This window comes from Mobula birostris, chromosome 20 (genome assembly GCF_030028105.1).
Source record: "Mobula birostris isolate sMobBir1 chromosome 20, sMobBir1.hap1, whole genome shotgun sequence".
Classification (NCBI taxonomy): Eukaryota; Metazoa; Chordata; class Chondrichthyes; order Myliobatiformes; family Myliobatidae; genus Mobula; species Mobula birostris.
This window is the reverse complement of record NC_092389.1, coordinates 361274-378336: the sequence shown is the minus strand read 5'-3', so window position 1 is coordinate 378336 and position 17063 is coordinate 361274. Positions and strand designations below refer to the sequence as shown.

Genomic DNA, 17063 nt, shown 5'->3' with positions numbered 1-17063 from the left:
TTATTATGTTTTATTTTTATTATTTTTTCCTTTTGTCTGCTAGATTATGTATTACATTGAACTGCTGCTGCTAAGTTAACAAATTTCACGTCACATAATAAACCGGATTCTGATTCAGCAATCTTGTATTCTTTACTCTGGGAACAATGTCTCATCGAACTTAAGTCACCGTGTGCAGTTCTGGTCACTACATGTTAGAAAGGATGTGATTGCATTTGAGAGCGCAGCGTCGATTCACCAGAATTCTGCATAGGTTGGAATGTTTCAGCTTAGAGTCGAAACACATTAGGAACTGTTTCGAAACTGGTTTGACTGTGTTTGTTGTCCTTGGAGCAAAGCAGACTGACAGGAGACCAGATTGAGATTTACAGAATTAATTGGTGCATCAATTTAGCAGAAAATTTTCCCTACAGCAGAGATATATTAAACCAGAGGACTTAGATTCAAGGGAAGTGGTAGGTATTTGAGAGGGAATCTGGAGAAGTGTTCCTATACCCACCTTGAGAATGGCTGGAATCTGAATGCACTGTCCAAGGACAGGTGAAGGCAGAGATTCTCACAATATTTAAGTATCTAGACAAAAATTTTAATTGCCAATGCATAGCAAGCTACAGATTTAAAAACTTGGAAAATGAAATTGGTAGATTTGGGTATTTGATGACTGGTATGGACATGATCAGCTGATAAGCGATGCAGCACAGAAATAGACAAGGGAAGCTAATGAATTTGTATGATAGAATACATTTATGATGGATGATAGGGCAGGAATGACTCCTGCACCTATTTTCTGGGCTTCAATTTTTTTTTTCCAAACTCACCCGTGTTTCTTCAGGAGTCTTACAATGAGCCTGACAGAGCTTGTACAAGGTCTCAATTGCCTGACTAACTACTTCTGGAGGAGAGCAAAACGTACTTATCCAACTCTGGACCTCATCTGTAATTAAAGTGTACATTTAATAAATTATTAATAGCAGTGTGATCTCAACAACAATAAGCAATAATCATCACATTTTAAAGCAACTCTGATTTCAGATCTTGGTTAATGGAACATCTTAAACACAAGAGATTCTGCAGATGCTGGAAATTTTGAGCAACACACAAAATACCGAAGTAATTTGGCAGTCAGGCAGTATTAATGGAGAGTAACAAAGAGTCGATATTTAACCAGTATGCTTTTGACAAAAAAAAAATCACCAGTGACCTTTCTGTGCTATAATATTCTATGATAGAATTTTCTATGATTCTATTCTGATCTATGAAAGTTATAATTTTCTAAAGATTTATATGCTAATCTGCCTGCACTTTCTCCACCAGGAAGTACATTTCAGATCTTAATGAATTATGATATAGAAGTGTTTTCACTTTTGTTGCTTTTGTTTTGTTCACCAAACGCCATCAATCTGCTGTTCCCCACTTTTCCAGCCCTGCACCAATGGAAACAGATGTTCCTTCCTCTTCTAGACACCTCATATTTTAGAACATTGCAGCACAGTACAGGCACTTTGGCCCACAATGTTGTGCCAACTTTCTAACCTGCTCCAAGATCAATCTAACCCTTCCCTCCTATATAACCCTCCATTTTTCTATCATTCATGTGCCATCTAAGAGTTTCTTAAATGCCTGAATTTCTTAAATTTTGAACACCTCCATCCAAGCTCTTTTTCTGCACCATGGAGAACAATCCTACCAGCCTCCCAACATCTCTTCTCAGGAGTCGTCCTCGCCAAGGCCTTAATTTGCCTGATGACTTTGGCATTATGCCAATTGTTTTGAAGGTCTGTTGTGACTTTCTCAAATTTGTATTCTCTACTTCTACAAAGGAAACCCAAGGTTGCTGTACATTTAAGAAAAATCTTCTAAATCTATCCATTTTTACCTTTCTGTCTTCCAGTGCTATCCATTAGATAGAATGTTACATGGAGACCAATCTTTATCACCCAAGCAAGTCTTCTTAATAATCACTACTCTGTACGCAGCTGTGCACAGACTGGTGGTGGTATGTAGCTGTATCAAACTTTCAGAACTACAGAAAGTGTTCATCCAGACTTGGTGTCAAGAGGTTGAAGAATTTTTGGTCACATCCTGCACAAAAGAATGAGTGCTACCCAAAGCCACAATTCACTCAAGGCATAAGTACAGGATATCAGCATCTGCAGAGAGGAATAAACGGGCGATGCTTCAGGCAGACTCTTTATTAAGACTGAAAAGGAATGGGGAAGAAGCCAGAAACAAGAGAAAATCTGTAGATGCTGGAAATTTGAGCAACTCACATAAAATGCTGGAGGAATTCAGCAGGCCAGGCAGCATCTATAGAAAAAATTAAGGTCAACGTTTCAGGGTGAAACCCTTTGGCAGGGTTTCGCCCCGAAAGCCAGAATAAGAATAAGGTGGGGGGGGGGGGGAGGAGAAAGCAGTATAAACTGACAGGTAATAGGTGAGATCAAAAACTATTATTTTATTTCACTCACCTATCAGTAAAGTTCTAGTTTCCTCCAACAAGTGATGTGCAATGTTACCCACAACACTCAAAATGTGGCCTGTTCTGTTGTCTACATTCTTAGACCTGCAAATAAAGGAAAAAAAATACATTAATGAAATACAAACTTTGTGCTACTCTGGTATGATTTTTAATTCACTTATTTTAAAGAAAAAAATCAGACATTTTTCATATAATCTAAGATAATAATTGCTTCTCACATTGAAAAGAACATTAACCAGACCAGACACATGCTTCCTCAATCCAAAGAGAAATGTATTAGCACATGACACCCAAGTAAGCATTGAGCTGATGGGTGGCTTTAAAAATGAACACTGTTTAAAATCTCTCATTTAACTTGGCATCTCTGTCAAGTACTGTGGTACTTTAGTCCAAGAGATTGTAGAAAATTTCCAATAGTGAGGGAGTCTAGGACCAGAGGGTAATAGAACTTTGACTAGAACCAATCCAGGCGTTGGAGGTTTGAGAGGAGGGAATTTCACTCAGGTCCACCTCCCAAATAGAAAAAGGCAGCAGCGGGTCCTGGCTTTGAACAGTGACCAATCCAGCCACCTGAAGTTTAATAGGAAGGGATTTCACTCAGGTCCACTGCCGAGTAGAAAAAGGCAGCAGTGGGTCGCGGCAGCATAATGAAGCTTTGACCAGTGACCAATCTTATCAGGATATATACATTCTAAAAAGAAAGAAGTATTCTAAAGGAAAGATGAAAACACCGTGGCTAACAAGAGAAGTCAAAGCAACATTAACGCCAAAGAGAAGGCATAGAATAGAGCAAAAATTAGTGGTTGGTCAGAGGATTGGGGAGCTTTTAAAAACCAACAGAAGCAATTAAAAAAAGCCATTAAGCAAAGCTGGAATCTGAAAGTAAGCTAGCCAATAATAACACAAAGTTTTTTTTCCCAGATACATAACGTGTAAAAGAGAGGCAAGAGTGGATATTGGACCGCTGGAAAGTGATGCTGGAGAGGGGGACAAGGAAAGGGTGGACAAACTAAATAAGTATTTTGCATTAATCTTCACTATGAAAGGTCCTAGCTGTATGGTGGAAGTTCCAGGTATCAGGGGTCATGAAGTGTGTGAAGTTACCATAAGTAGAGAGAAGTTTCTTGGATAACGGAAAGATCTGAAGGTAGATAAGTCACCTGGACAAGATTGTGTACCCCCCAGGGCTCTGAAAGAGGTCACTTAAGAGATCGTGGATTGCAAATGTCACTCCACTCTTCAAGAAGGGTGAGAGGCAGAAGAAAGGAAACTATAGGCCAGTTAGTCTGACCTCTGTGGTTGGTAAGATGCTGGAGTTGATTGTTAAGGATGAGATCTCAGGGCACCAGGAGGCACATGATAAAATAGGCTTTAGTCAGCATGGTTTCCTCAAGTGAAAACCTTGGCTGACAAATCTGTTGGAATTCTTTGAAGAAATAACAAACTAGATAGACAAAGAAGAATTGCAAGTATGATATTGGGGCCACCTCTGAAACTTGGCTAAAGGATAGCTGCCATTGGGAGCTGAACGTCCAAGGATATACGTGTATCGGAAAGGTAGGTTAGTAGGTAAAGGGTGTGGTGTGGCCCTGTGTATAAGAAATAGTATTAAATCATTAGAAAGGGATGACATACGATTAGAAGGTGTAAAGTCTCTATGGGTTGAGTTAAGAAATGACAAGGGTAAAAGGACCCTAATGGCAGTTGTATACAGGCCTCCAAACAGTAGCCAGGATGTGGATTACAAATTACAGCAGGGGATAGAAAAGGCGTGTCAGAAGGGCAATGTCATGATAATCGTTGGGGGTTTTAATATGTAAGTGGTTTGGGAGAACAAGGTCAGTACTGGACCTCGAGAGAGAATTTGTAGAATGTCTAAAGGATGGCTTTTCAGAACAGCTTGTTGTTGAGCCCACAAGGGGATCAGCTGTGTTGGATTGGGTGTTGTGCAATGATAAGAGAGCTTAAGGTTAAGGAACCCTTAGGGAACAGTGATCACAATATGATCGGGTTCACTTTGAAATTTGAGAAGGAGAAACTAAATTCCAATGTGTCAGTATTTCAGTGAAATAAAGGAAAATGGCATGAGAGGGGAACTGGCCAAGGTTGACTGGAAAGAGACACTAGCAGGAAGGACAGCAGAGCAGCAATGGCTGGAGTTTCTGTGAAAAATGAGGGAAGTGCAAGACAGATATATTCCAAATAAGAAGCTCAATGGTCTGAGGGTGGATAAATCTCCTGGACCTGATGGAATGCACCCTCGGGTTCTGAAGGAAGTAGCTGGAGAGATTGCGGAGGCATTAGCAATGATCTTTCAAGAATTGATATATTCTGGCATTGTACTGGATGAATGGAAACTTACAAATGTTACTCTGCTATTTAAGAAGGGTGGGAGGCAGCAGAAAGGAAACTATAGACCTGTTAGCCTGACATCAGTGGGTGGGAAGTTGTTAGAATCGATTGTTAGGGATGAGATTATGGAATAACTGGAGGCACATGACAAGATAGGCCAAAGCCAGCATGGTTTCCTGAAAGGAAAATCCTGCCTGACTAACCTACTGCAATTTTTTGAGGAAATTACAAGCAGGGTAGACAAAGGAGATGCAGTAGATGTGGTGTACTTGGATTTTCAGAAGGTCTTTGACAAGGTGCCGCACATGAAGCAGTTTAGCAAGAGAAGATCCTACGGAATTACAAGGGCGTTACCAGCATGGGTGCAGCATTGGCTGATTGGCAGAAAACATAGAGTGGGAATAAAGGGATCCTATTCTGGCTGGCTGCCAGTTACCAGTGGAGTTCCACAGGGGTCAGTGTTGGGACCGCTGCTTTTTACAATGTATGTCAATGATTTGGACCATGGGGTTAATGGATTTCTGGCTAAATTTGCAGATAGGTGGAAGGGCAGGTGGTGTTGAGGAAGCAGAGAGTCTTAGACAGTTTAGGGGAATGGGCAAAGAAGTGGCAAATGAAATACAATGTTGGAAAGTGTATGGTCATGCACTTTGGTGGAAGAAATAAATGGGCAGACTATTATTTAGATGGAGAGCAAATTCAAAATGCAGAGATGCAAAGGGGCTTGGGAGTCCTTGTGCAAGATACCATAAAGGTTAACCTCCAGGTTGAGTCAGTGGTGAAGAAGGCAAATGCAATGTTGGCATTCATTTCAATAGGTATAGAATATAAGAGCAGGGATGTGATGTTGAAGCTCTATAAGGCACTTGTGAGAACACACTTGGAGTATTGTGCGCTGTTTTGGGCTTCTTATTTTGGAAAGGATATACTGACATTGGAGAGGGTTCAGAGAAGATTTACGAGAATGATTCCAGGAATGAAAGGGTTACCGTATGAGGAATGTCTGGCAGCTCTTGGGCTGTATTCCCTGGGGTTCAGGAGAATGGGTGGGGGTGGGGGGGAAATCTCATAGAAACATTCTGAATGTTAAAAGGACTGAACAGATTAGATATGGCAAAGTTATTTCCCGTGGTAGGGGAGTCCAAGACAAGAGGGCACGACTTCAGGATTGAAGGACGTCCATTTAGAACAGAGATGTGGAGAAATTACTTTAGCCTGAGGGTGGTAAGTCTGTGGAATTTGTTGCCACGAGCGGCTGTGGAGGCCAAGTCATTGGGTGCATTTAAGGCAGAGATAGATAGATAGGTTCTTGATTAGCCAGGGCATCAAAGGGTATGGGGAGAATGCATGGGAGTGGGGATGACTGGAAGAATTGGATCAGCCCATGATTGAATGGTGGAGCAGACTCAATGGGCTGAATGGCCTACTTCTCCTCCTAAATCTTATGGTCTTATAATTGGTTGGTGTTGTGTACTTGGATTTTCAGAAGGCCTTTGACAAGGTGCCACAGATCAGGCACCTACGAGCCCATAGTATTACAGGAAAGCTTCGAGCATGGATAAAGCAGTGGCTGATTGGCAGGAGGCAAAGAGTGGGGAAAAAAGGGGGCCTTTTCTGGTTGGCTGCCAGTGACAAGTGATGTTCCACAGGGGTCTGTGTTGGGACCGATTCTTTTTATGTTATATGTCAATGATATGGATGATGAAGTTGATTGCTTTGTTACAAAGTTTGCAGATGATATGAAGATAGGTGGAGATGGCAAGTAGTTGTGAGGCAGTAGAGAGGCTACAGAAGGACTGAGATAGATTAGAAGAATGGGCAAAGAAGTGGCAGATGGAATACAGTGTCAGGAAGTGCATGGTTATGCACTTTGGTAGAAGAAATGAAAGGGTTGACTATTTTCTGAATGGAGGGAAAATACAAAAAACTGAGGTGCAAAGGGACTTGAGAGTCCTTGTGCAGGATTCCCTAAAGGTTAATTTACAGGTTGAGTCAGTGGTGAGGAAGGCAAATGTGAAGTTGGCACAAATTTCAAGAGGACTAGAATATAAGAGCAAGGATATAATGTTGAGACTTTATAAAGCACTGGTGAGGCCTCACTTGGAGTACTGTGAACAGTTTTGGGCCCTTATCCTAGAAAGGATATGCCAAAACTGGAGAGGGTTCAAATGAGGTTCACAAAAATGATTCCAGGATTGAATGGCTTGTCATGTGAAGAATGTCTGATGGCTCTGGGTCTTTATTCACTGGAATTCAGAGGAATTCCCAGGAAATTATAGACCAGTGAGTCTTACCTCAGTGGTTGGTAAGTTGATGGAGAAGAACCTGAGAGGCAGGATTTATGAACATTTGGAGAGGTGTAATATGATCAGGAATAGTCTGCATGGCTTTGTCAAGGGCAGGTTGTGCCTTACGAGCCTGATTGAATTTTTTGAGGATGTGACTAAACACATTGATGAAGGAAGAGCTGTAGATGTAGTTTATATGGATTTCAGCAAGGCATTTGATAAGGTACCCCATGCAAGGCTTATTGAGAAAGTAAGGAGGCATGGAATCCAAGGGGACATTGCTTTGTGGATCCAGAACTGGCTTGCCCACAGAAGGCAAAGAGTGGTTGTAGACGGATCATATTCTGCATGGAGCTCCGTGACCAGTGGTGTGCCTCAGGGATCTGTTCTGGGACCCCTTCTCTTGGTGATTTTTTTAAATGACCTGGATGAGGAAGTGGAAGGATGGGTTAGTAAGTTTGCTGATGACACAAAGGTTGGAGGTGCTGTGGATAGTGTGGAGGGCTGTCAGAGGTTACAGCGGGACATTGATAGGATGCAAAACTGGGCTGAGAAGTGGCAGGTGGAGTTCAACCCAGATAAGTGTGAAGTGGTTCATTTTGGTTGGTCAAATATGATGACAGAATATAATATTAATGGTAAGACTCTTGGCAGTGTGGAGGATCAGAGGAACCTTGGGGTCCAAGTCCATAAGACACTCAAAGCAGCTGCGCAGGTTGACTCTGTGGTTAAGAAGGCATACGGTGTATTGGCCTTCATCAATCGTGGAATTGAATTTAGGAGCCGAGAGGTAATGTTGCAGCTATATAGGACCCTGGTCAGACCCCACTTGGAGTACTGTGCTCAGTTCTGATCGCTTCACTACAGGAAGGATGTGGAAGCCATAGAAAGGGTGCAGAGGACATTTACAAGGATGTTGCCTGGATTGGGGAGCATGCCTTATGAAAACAGGTTGAGTGAACTCGGCCTTTTCTCCTTGGAGCAATGGAGGGTGAGAGGTGACCTGATAGAGGTGTATAAGATGATGAGAGGCAGTGATCGTGTGGATAGTCAGAGGCTTTTTCCCAGGGCTGAAATGGCTGCCACAAGAGAACACAGGTTTAAGGTGCTGCAGAGTAGGTACAGAGAAGATGTCAGGGGTAAGTTTTTTACTCAGAGAGTGGTGAGTGTGTGGAATGGGCTGCTGGCAACAGCAGTGGAGGTGGATATGATAGGGTCTTTTGAGAGACATTTAGATAGGTACATGGAGATTTGTAAAATAGAGGGCTATAGGTAAGGCTCGTAATTTCTAAGCTAGGGACATGTTCGGCACAACTTTGTGGGCCGAAGGGCCTGTTTGTGCTGTAGGTTTTCTATGTTCTATGTTTGTATAATTCCCTCCAGGCTCGACAAGAAGCTCAGAGACCTCAGCCTTCACCCTGCCTGGATCCTGGACTTCCTGTCAGATCGCTGGCAGGTGGTAAGAGTGGCCTCCCTCACCTCTGCCACCTCTGCCCCTCTGACCCTCAGCACAGGAGCCCCTCAGGGCTATGTCCTAAGCCCCCTCCTTTACACTCTTTATACCCATGACTGTGTCACCACCCACAGTTCTAATCTGCTAATTAAATTTGCTGATGATACTACACTGTTTGGCCTAGTCTCAAATAATAATAAGGCAGCCTACAGAGAGGAAGTCATCACCCTGACATAGTGGTGTCAAGAAAACAACCTCTCCCTCAACGTCACAAAAACAAAGGAGCTGGTTGTGGATCACAGGAGGAATGGAGACCAGCTAATGCGTATCGACATCAATGGATCTGGGGTTGAGAGGGTGAACAGCTTCAAGTTCCTTGGCATACACATCACTGAGGATCTCACGTGGTCTGTACACACCAGCTGTGTGGTGAAAAAGGCACAACAGCACCTCTTTCACCTCAGACGGTTGAGGAAGTTTGGCATGAGTCCCCAGATCCTAAGAACTTTCTACAGGGGCACAATTCAGAGCATCTTGACTGGCTGCATCACTGCCTGGTATGGAAACTGTACTTCCCTCAATCACAGGACTCTGCAGAGAGTGGTGTGGACAGCCTAGCACATCTGTAGATGTGAACTTCCAACTATTCAGGACACTTACAAAGACAGATATGTAAAAAGGGCCTGAAGGATCATTGGAGACCCGAGTCACCACAACCTGTTCCAGCTTTTAGCATCCGGGAAATGGTACCTCAGCATAAAAGCCAGGACCAACAGGCTCTGGGCCAGCTTCTTCCACCAGGCCATCAGATATGATTAGTTCGTGCTGATATAATTGTATTTCTATGTTATATTGACTATAAATACATACTATTTATTATAAATTACTATAAATTGCATATTTAGACAGAGATGTTAACGTAAAGATTTTTACTCATGTATATGAAGAAATGTGAGTAATAAAGTCAATTCAATTCAAAAATAGATTTAGAACAGTTCTAATTACTCATTACCAGATATAGTACTTCTTATAAAATAACATAAGAGAATCAAAATACCTAGCTGTTTTCTAACCCTAATCAGGAAGCATGAAAAATTTGATTGACATGAAGGTTTTTGAATTTTACAACCCATTCAACACAAAACATAAAGAGACCAATAGCTTTAGAGCTTACAACTGACCAACCTATAAACATCCTCCCAGGTTTCCACAATCTTTGTATAATTCAACTGTGGGAAGAATCCTGCTATTTTTGAAAGCAGCATCCAGGCAGCAGGGGCACGATCAGTGTCAGTGTGAGAAATGAGATCTTCGACAAATGTTGAACTGAATTTATCTTGCTGGGACCACAGAAGGAAAGCTTTGGTCAAGTAACGACTGTGAAGGAAGAAAGAAAGTTACATTTCTGGTATGCTTGATGCATCAACAGAGAATTACAGATGTTAACTCCAAGATGACAATTAGTAGAATACTGGGGTAAAAAAGCTACCAAAAATGTTAATGAAGTTTTGATAAAGTTTTCATCTTTTCCCTGTATTTCTTGTAATTCTTTCCTGTCACAGAGCTTGGAATGAAGTCTATCTGGGGAGTAGGTCACAGACAAATGATGTGGTCTGACAAAACAATTGGGGCTTCAATGCTATTGACATTGGCCTTAAAACATTTCAAATTTCCCAATCACTCTTCAAAAACCACAGTCCACGATCACTCAGAGGGGAGAAACAGAAAAAGATTAGCTTTATTTGTCACATGTACAGCAAAACAAAGTGAAACGTGTTGTTTACATCTATGACCATAGTCTGAGGATACGCTGGGGGCTGTCCACAGGTGTCATCATACTTCCAGCGCCAACACAGCATGCCTACGACTTACTAACCCTAACCGTACACCTTTAGAAAATGAGAGGAAACCAGAGCACCCTGAGGAAAGCCACGCAGTCGTGGAGACAATGTACAAACTCCTTACAAAAGCAGTAAGAATTTAACCCCAGTCATTGATCACTGGCACCATTAAGAAATTGTGCTAACTGCTATGCTGCCGTACTGCCTCACTTTAGCTTAAGTTTATGAAACAAGAGAACTCAGTTCAAAGTTGAAAGTAAATTTCAACTGAGATTTATTTTCTTATGGGCTTATTCAATAAATCCATAACAGAATAATAACTATAATCAAATCAATGAAAGAGTGCATCGACTAGGCGTTCAACCAGTGTGCAAAAGACAATAAACTGCAAATACAAAAAGAAATAATGATCATAAATAAATAAACAATAAATATCGAGAACATGAGATGAAGAGTCCTTGAAAGTTAGACAACAGATTGTGGGAACATTTCAGTGATGGGGCATGTGAAGCTCCACTTAACTTTGAAAAAATTCCTTCGGCCTCCATGCGACCTAGCTTATTAAGGATAGTACAGGTGTCCCCTGCTTTTCGAACATTTGCTTTACGAAACCTTGTTGTTACGAAAGACCTACATTAATTACCTGTTTTCGCTAACAGAAGGTGTTTTCATTTTACAAAAAAAGGCAGCGCGCGAGAAAAGCAGCGCGCGCCCCGAGCAGCCAAGCTCCTCCCCCGGAACTGCACTCTAGCTGGCATTGCTTAAACACGTGCCTGTGAGCATCTATGCTTCATGTCGATTTATTTTGAGCATCCGTTTGCAAGATGAGTTCTAAGGTATTGGAAAAGCCTAGAAGAGCTCGTAAGGTTGTTACACTTAGCGTAAAACTAGACATAATTAAGCGTTTCAATCGTGGTGAACGAAGTAAGGACAAAGTGAATTTGGCTTGTGGAAGTTGACGAAGATGATGTTGAAGAGGTTTTGGCATCCCATGACCAAGAACTGATAGATGAAGAGCTGATGCAATTGGAAGAGGAAAGAATAACAATCGAAACCGAATGCAGTAACGAACGGACCGAAAGTGAAGTCATCCAGGAACTGAACATGAAGCAACTGCGTGAGATTTTCGCTGCAATGATTGCAGAAAAGTACGACTTAATTTTGAAAGGGTACGTCAGTTTTGGGCATATTTGCAGAATGGTTTGAGTGCTTACAAAGAACTGTATGATTGAAAAATGCGCGAGGCTAAGCAGTCAAGCATACTGTCGTTTTTCAAGCCTTCCACATCAGCCACAGCAGACGACGAACCTCGATCTTCAACATCGAGGCAGGCAGATATAGAAGATGACCTGCCTGCCCTGATCAATGAGATGACACCCCAGTGTCCCACCACCCCAACATCCAGGCCGCCGACCAATACATTGCCGCGGAGAATGCACCCAGCACATCTTTAAGAAAAAAAGCCGAAATAAACAAGCTAATTAATTAGGTGCCGTCTGGCACATAAATGTCGGTCCAGATCAGAAGCGATTGCCGATTGCGTCAGTCAGCGGCCTGGAAGTTGGGGATCACTGCACCACCCCAACCTCTGACGACTCAGCCTAACACACCATCATCAGTGTGCTCGGTGCTGTTTTCCCAACTCTGGTAAGTGATACTACACTGTACCTATATTATTTCTACTTTATATAGGCTGTGTATTTTCATGTGTTATTTGGTATGATTTGGTAGCTTCATAGCTTAAAAGTTACTGGAGAGAGTGTTTCTGCCGAGAGCACTTGCGCCAGTTTCTGCCGAGAGCGGTTGCGAGAGATTTTTGCTACGGAGAACAGTGCGGCAATGATTGTGGAGAAGTATTTCTATTTTATATAGGCTGTGTACTTATCATATCATTTCTGCTTTTACTATATGTTACTGTTATTTTAGGTTTTATGTATTATTTGGCATGATTTGGCAGGTTATTTTTGGGTTTGCGAACGCTCACAAATTTTTCCCATATAAATAAATGGTAATTGCTTCTTCGCTTTATGACATTCCGGCTTACGAACCGTTTCAGAGGAATGTTCTACCTTCAGATGGCGGGGGAAACCTGTACAAGGAACTGGATGGGCTTTGTAAAACTTGGGTGTGGCATAGTCATTTAACACTATTTTACTATTGATATGTTTGAGCTTTCCAATGCAATCCTTGAACGCAACTGTGGCACCATCCAATACCTTTCTAAATTTGCTTTCAGTTGACTCTATTTCTGGATATATGGCATATAAATGGTGGATGGATCTACAATCAAATTGTAGTTGCCTCAGGCGCTCACGCCACCACAATGTTAGCCCTCTTGCTTTTAGCACATACAAGCCCGATGTGGCTTGTTGGTTGCTGTATTTCACTCTTATGGAAGTCATTCTTACAGGAGTTATTGTTTCTCCAGTATAAGTTCTTAGCTGGATGTCTGCAGGCTTCAGTTTAGTATCTTTGAAAAGTTATTCAAACTCATTCTGTGAAATGACTTAAATAGCTAAGCCAGCGTCCAATTCAGTTTAAAGTAATTTGCTATTCACTTCTGGTGTAAGCCATATTGCTTGTGTATTGTTAGCTTTCACATTATAAATCTCAAGGCTACACAGTCCTGTGTCACTCTTACCATTATCCGATTTTTCATCAACACCGTAAAGATCAGTGCTTTTTGAAACTATAACTTACATTTCTTTTAAAAACCTTTTTCTCTTCCTTGTGCAGACCATTTTATTTTAGTCTGCCTGCCATGCTCTTTATATGTGTCCTACTTTGTTGCATTGTCTGCAAGTTTCACCTTTAAATCTGCATCGGTCTGGTGTATGTGGGCCTCTACCATAACAGTAACACAATTTGTTCAGCCAGGCAGGTTTCTGTTTAAACATTGCAATTTTGTTCATGCTCATTTTCATTCCTGACTGCAACTCAATTGTGTCTCTGTCTACTGTTCCCATTGATACAGCAATTTCAACTGCTCTTTTAAATGTGAGTTGTGCTTCAGTTAGGAGCCATTTTTGAATGCTTTCTTGTGAGGTTCCACAAACTAAATCATCTCTCAGTGCATCATTAAGTCTATCACTAAACTGACAATGCCCAGACAATCTCTTCAAATCAGCCACATAAGTACACTGAAGTGGACTTCCCTTCTTTTTGATTTTGCTTATGAAACCTAAAACATTCTGCAATCAACCACGGTTTTGGTTCTAAATGTTTCTGCATTACTTTCACGATATCAGCAAAGCTCATTTTGGTTGGTTTGATTGGAGCAGTCAAACTTCTAAGCAAACTGTATGCTCTTAAACACAATGCCCTCAGCAAAATTGGTACTCGTTTCTCATTGGCTATTTCCTTTGCTTCAAAATATTGCTCAATTTGTTCAGTATACATCAGCCAGTTATCCATTGTGCAATTGAACACATCTATCTTTCATAAGAACATAAGAAATAGGAGCAAGAGTAGGCCATCTGGTCCATCGAGCCTGCCTCGTCATTTAATAAGATCATGGCTGATCTGTCCGTAAACTCAGCTCCATCTACCTGCCTTTTCCCCATAATCCTTAATTCCCTTCCTATGTAAAAATCTATCTGACTGTATCTTAAATATATTTAGTGAAGAAGCCTCAACTGTTTCCCTGGGCAGAGAATTCCACAGATTCACCACTCTCTGGGAAAAACAGTTTCTCCTCATCTCCCTCCAAAATCTTCTCCCCTGAATCTTGAGGCAATGTCACCTAGTTCTAGTCTCACCTACCAATGGAAACAACTTTCCTACTTCTATCTTATCTATCCCTTTCAAAATTTTGTATGTTTCTATAAGATCCCCTCATTCTTCTGAATTCCAGAGAGTAGTCCCATGTCTAATATGCCAATTATTAATTGAAATATTTCTGATGTAGTCAGCCATTTCTGACTTTTTTTAAACTTATGATTATTATTACCCGGTAACCACTGTTTATGAACCCCTGAACTTTATCCATCTCCTGCTTTTTTAAAAACTCAAATGTCTTCTGCTCTTGTGAAGAAAGCATGCTGTACTTTTTTTTGAGCTCGAACGTCTCACTGCGCTTCAACAGGTAGGTATTCTTCTCGGGTTTGCTTAAATCTTCATCGTCACTGTTATGCTTTGTAATGCAAAAATATAAAACCAATCGAAACATAAACATGGAGCCAGGAGATAACTTGTACACGTCTGTTTTCACTTTAAGCCAGGTGCACACATATGACGTGGTGGTTGATAATGTACGCCACTCACATACTTTTACATATAACCTATAACAAATTAATTAAACAAACAAGAATTCTTTATCCAATATATCTACAATATTACTGAAATATTAAATACACATATGTACGTCTTTTAGAATTTGGGAGGAAATACCCAAATTCCCGCTTGGGGGGGCGAAGCTAAAGAAGACGCCAGAGGACAACTTCTTCCAGCTCATCGATGAAACAATTAAATTCTTCCTATTTTCATGTCTCTATTTTCCTTTTCAGGGTGGCTGGGGTCCTATCTGTTTGATCTACAGCAACTCTCAAAACTTCAGTTCTGCCTGATGGCGTGTTCCTGTTCCTGGAGCTCGCTGATCGGCCACATTTCCGTATGTCCAGGTTTGGCCTGAAGTCGGACAACTTCAGAGCCTTACGCGGCTCTGGAGCATGAATTCTCACTGGTGTTGTGAACTGAAGCGTAGCGGGACCCGGAACATCGACGACAGTAAGAGTGGCTGTTGGAGGGCTCTGTACTTGGTAATTGATCTCTCTCTCTCTCTCTCTCGATGGTGAGGGAGAGTTTGCTGCTGATTCTTGAGCGGGGAACCTCGAAATAAAAAGCAACGTTTCAGACTGACTGTAACATCAAAATAGCGACTGTTGTCTCCCGTGTTGCTGTGGAAGAAGCTATATTTGTCTCTCCCTCCTGAGTGAGAGAGACTGCCTGTGGGATGTCGAAAATATTGGAGTGAACAGTTAGTTTTTGATGTACTGTAGATCATGGTCTCTCTTTAGGGGCTTTCCGTTTGTTTACCTAGTGGGTGGTGGGAATGCAAATGCTGTATGCTAGAATAAGTGGGGGACAAGAGAGTTGATGCTGGCTTGTGCGTGGGAGGGGGCACGGGGCTTTGGGGGTCTTATGTTTCTTCTGTCATTCATTCTTTGAGGTTCTTCTGTTTCAAGGATGTCTGCCGAGAGTGAAAATTTCAGGTTGTATATTGTATACATTCTCTGATTTTAAATGAAACCATTGAAACTGGAGCACCTTGAGGAAACCCATGCAGTCACAGGGAGAACATACCAACTCCTTACAGACGGTACAGGAAATGAACCCCAATCTTACGCTGGCGCTGTAAAGCATTGTGCTAACCCCTACACCACCATGCAGCATTTAGGATTATTGAGAATCTAGAGTCTGTGTACCAGAGGACGCAGAAGCCCTACATAAACAGCAGCACATCCACGCAGTTGGTTAGGCATCTCTGGAAGACTCTACAGTTCCCACATGGCCTTACCAGTCACTTCAGCACCCACACACTCACACAACAAAAGTGGAAGCAAATTACACTTGAGACTGACAGACTACCCAAGAAGAAAAAAAATGGTTGAACAATTAAATTTGATTTCTTGATTAAGATGGTTATCTTTCAAAATAAAACATAGATTAAACAGTCCTGATAAAGGTCTCTGCTGAAATGTCTGTTCTTTATTTCTTTCCAAAGATGCTGCCTGGCCTATGGACTCAATTTCAAAGACTGTACATTATTTCATCAGTATTATTTACTGTATTTATTATCTTTTTTTTGTATTTGCAGTTTGTCTTCTTTTACACATTGTTCTGCCTTTGTGTGTAGTTTTTCATTGATTCATTTGTATTTCTTTGTTCTACTGCGAATGCCTGCAAAAAATGAATCTCAAGATACTATATGGTGACATGTATGGCAACTTGGATGAAAAATTTGCTTTGAATTTGAACTCAAGGCAGCACCTATGGAAATGAACAGACAGTTGACTTTTCAGGCCGAGACCCTTCATCAGGACTGGAAAGGAAAGGAGCAGAAGCCAGAATAAGAAGGTGCAGGGGTGGGGGTGGGAAGGGAGGGGAAGGAAGGCAAGTTAGAAGATGAGAGGTGAAGCCAGATGGGTGAGGGAGGAATCTTTTGTGTTTATGGCTTTAACCTATTGCATTCTGATCCACAAGCTCTGGTGCCAAATGATAAAAGGGAGAAAGAGATTTAGTGGAATCGAATGGAAGGAGGTTGGGGAGATTCAGTACTCTTGCAACTTCAAACAAATTATTAAAAAAACAGAACGTAAACCCACTGTGAGATCAAATCAGACAGAGGTGGTGAATCAAGCACAAGAAGAAGTGTTACTTACAAACATTTTACTCTCGATGCCTCTTTTCAGTTTCATTAATTTCAACAGAATGTTTTTAGTATCATTAAGATTTAGATTTTACAATAACATACACTGTAGAAGATTCCTACGTATGCAACTGATGAATCCTCTGAATAGCCTCATTTTCTCCAAAAAAGAGTTCAAATTATGAAAAGAAAAAGTGCCAACATACCATGTTACAATTAACTTCTGCAGTTGCCTGATCTGCTGGGAACACTTCAGCCATTCATTTATATCAAACTGAGCTTA

General features: G+C 41.4%; 1 protein-coding gene across 1 annotated transcript in view; it reads right to left on the bottom strand.

Annotated features, from left to right (window-relative positions):
• ncapd3 (non-SMC condensin II complex, subunit D3) overlaps nucleotides 1-17063 on the bottom strand; it is a 214493-nt gene that overhangs the window by 67586 nt on the left and 129844 nt on the right. The window contains exons 17-19 of the mRNA XM_072283812.1: nucleotides 9758-9949; nucleotides 2469-2563; nucleotides 819-934 (exon numbers count right to left, since the gene is read on the bottom strand). Coding sequence (XP_072139913.1) covers nucleotides 819-934; nucleotides 2469-2563; nucleotides 9758-9949 — 403 coding nt within the window. The remainder of the gene's footprint in view (nucleotides 1-818; nucleotides 935-2468; nucleotides 2564-9757; nucleotides 9950-17063) is intronic.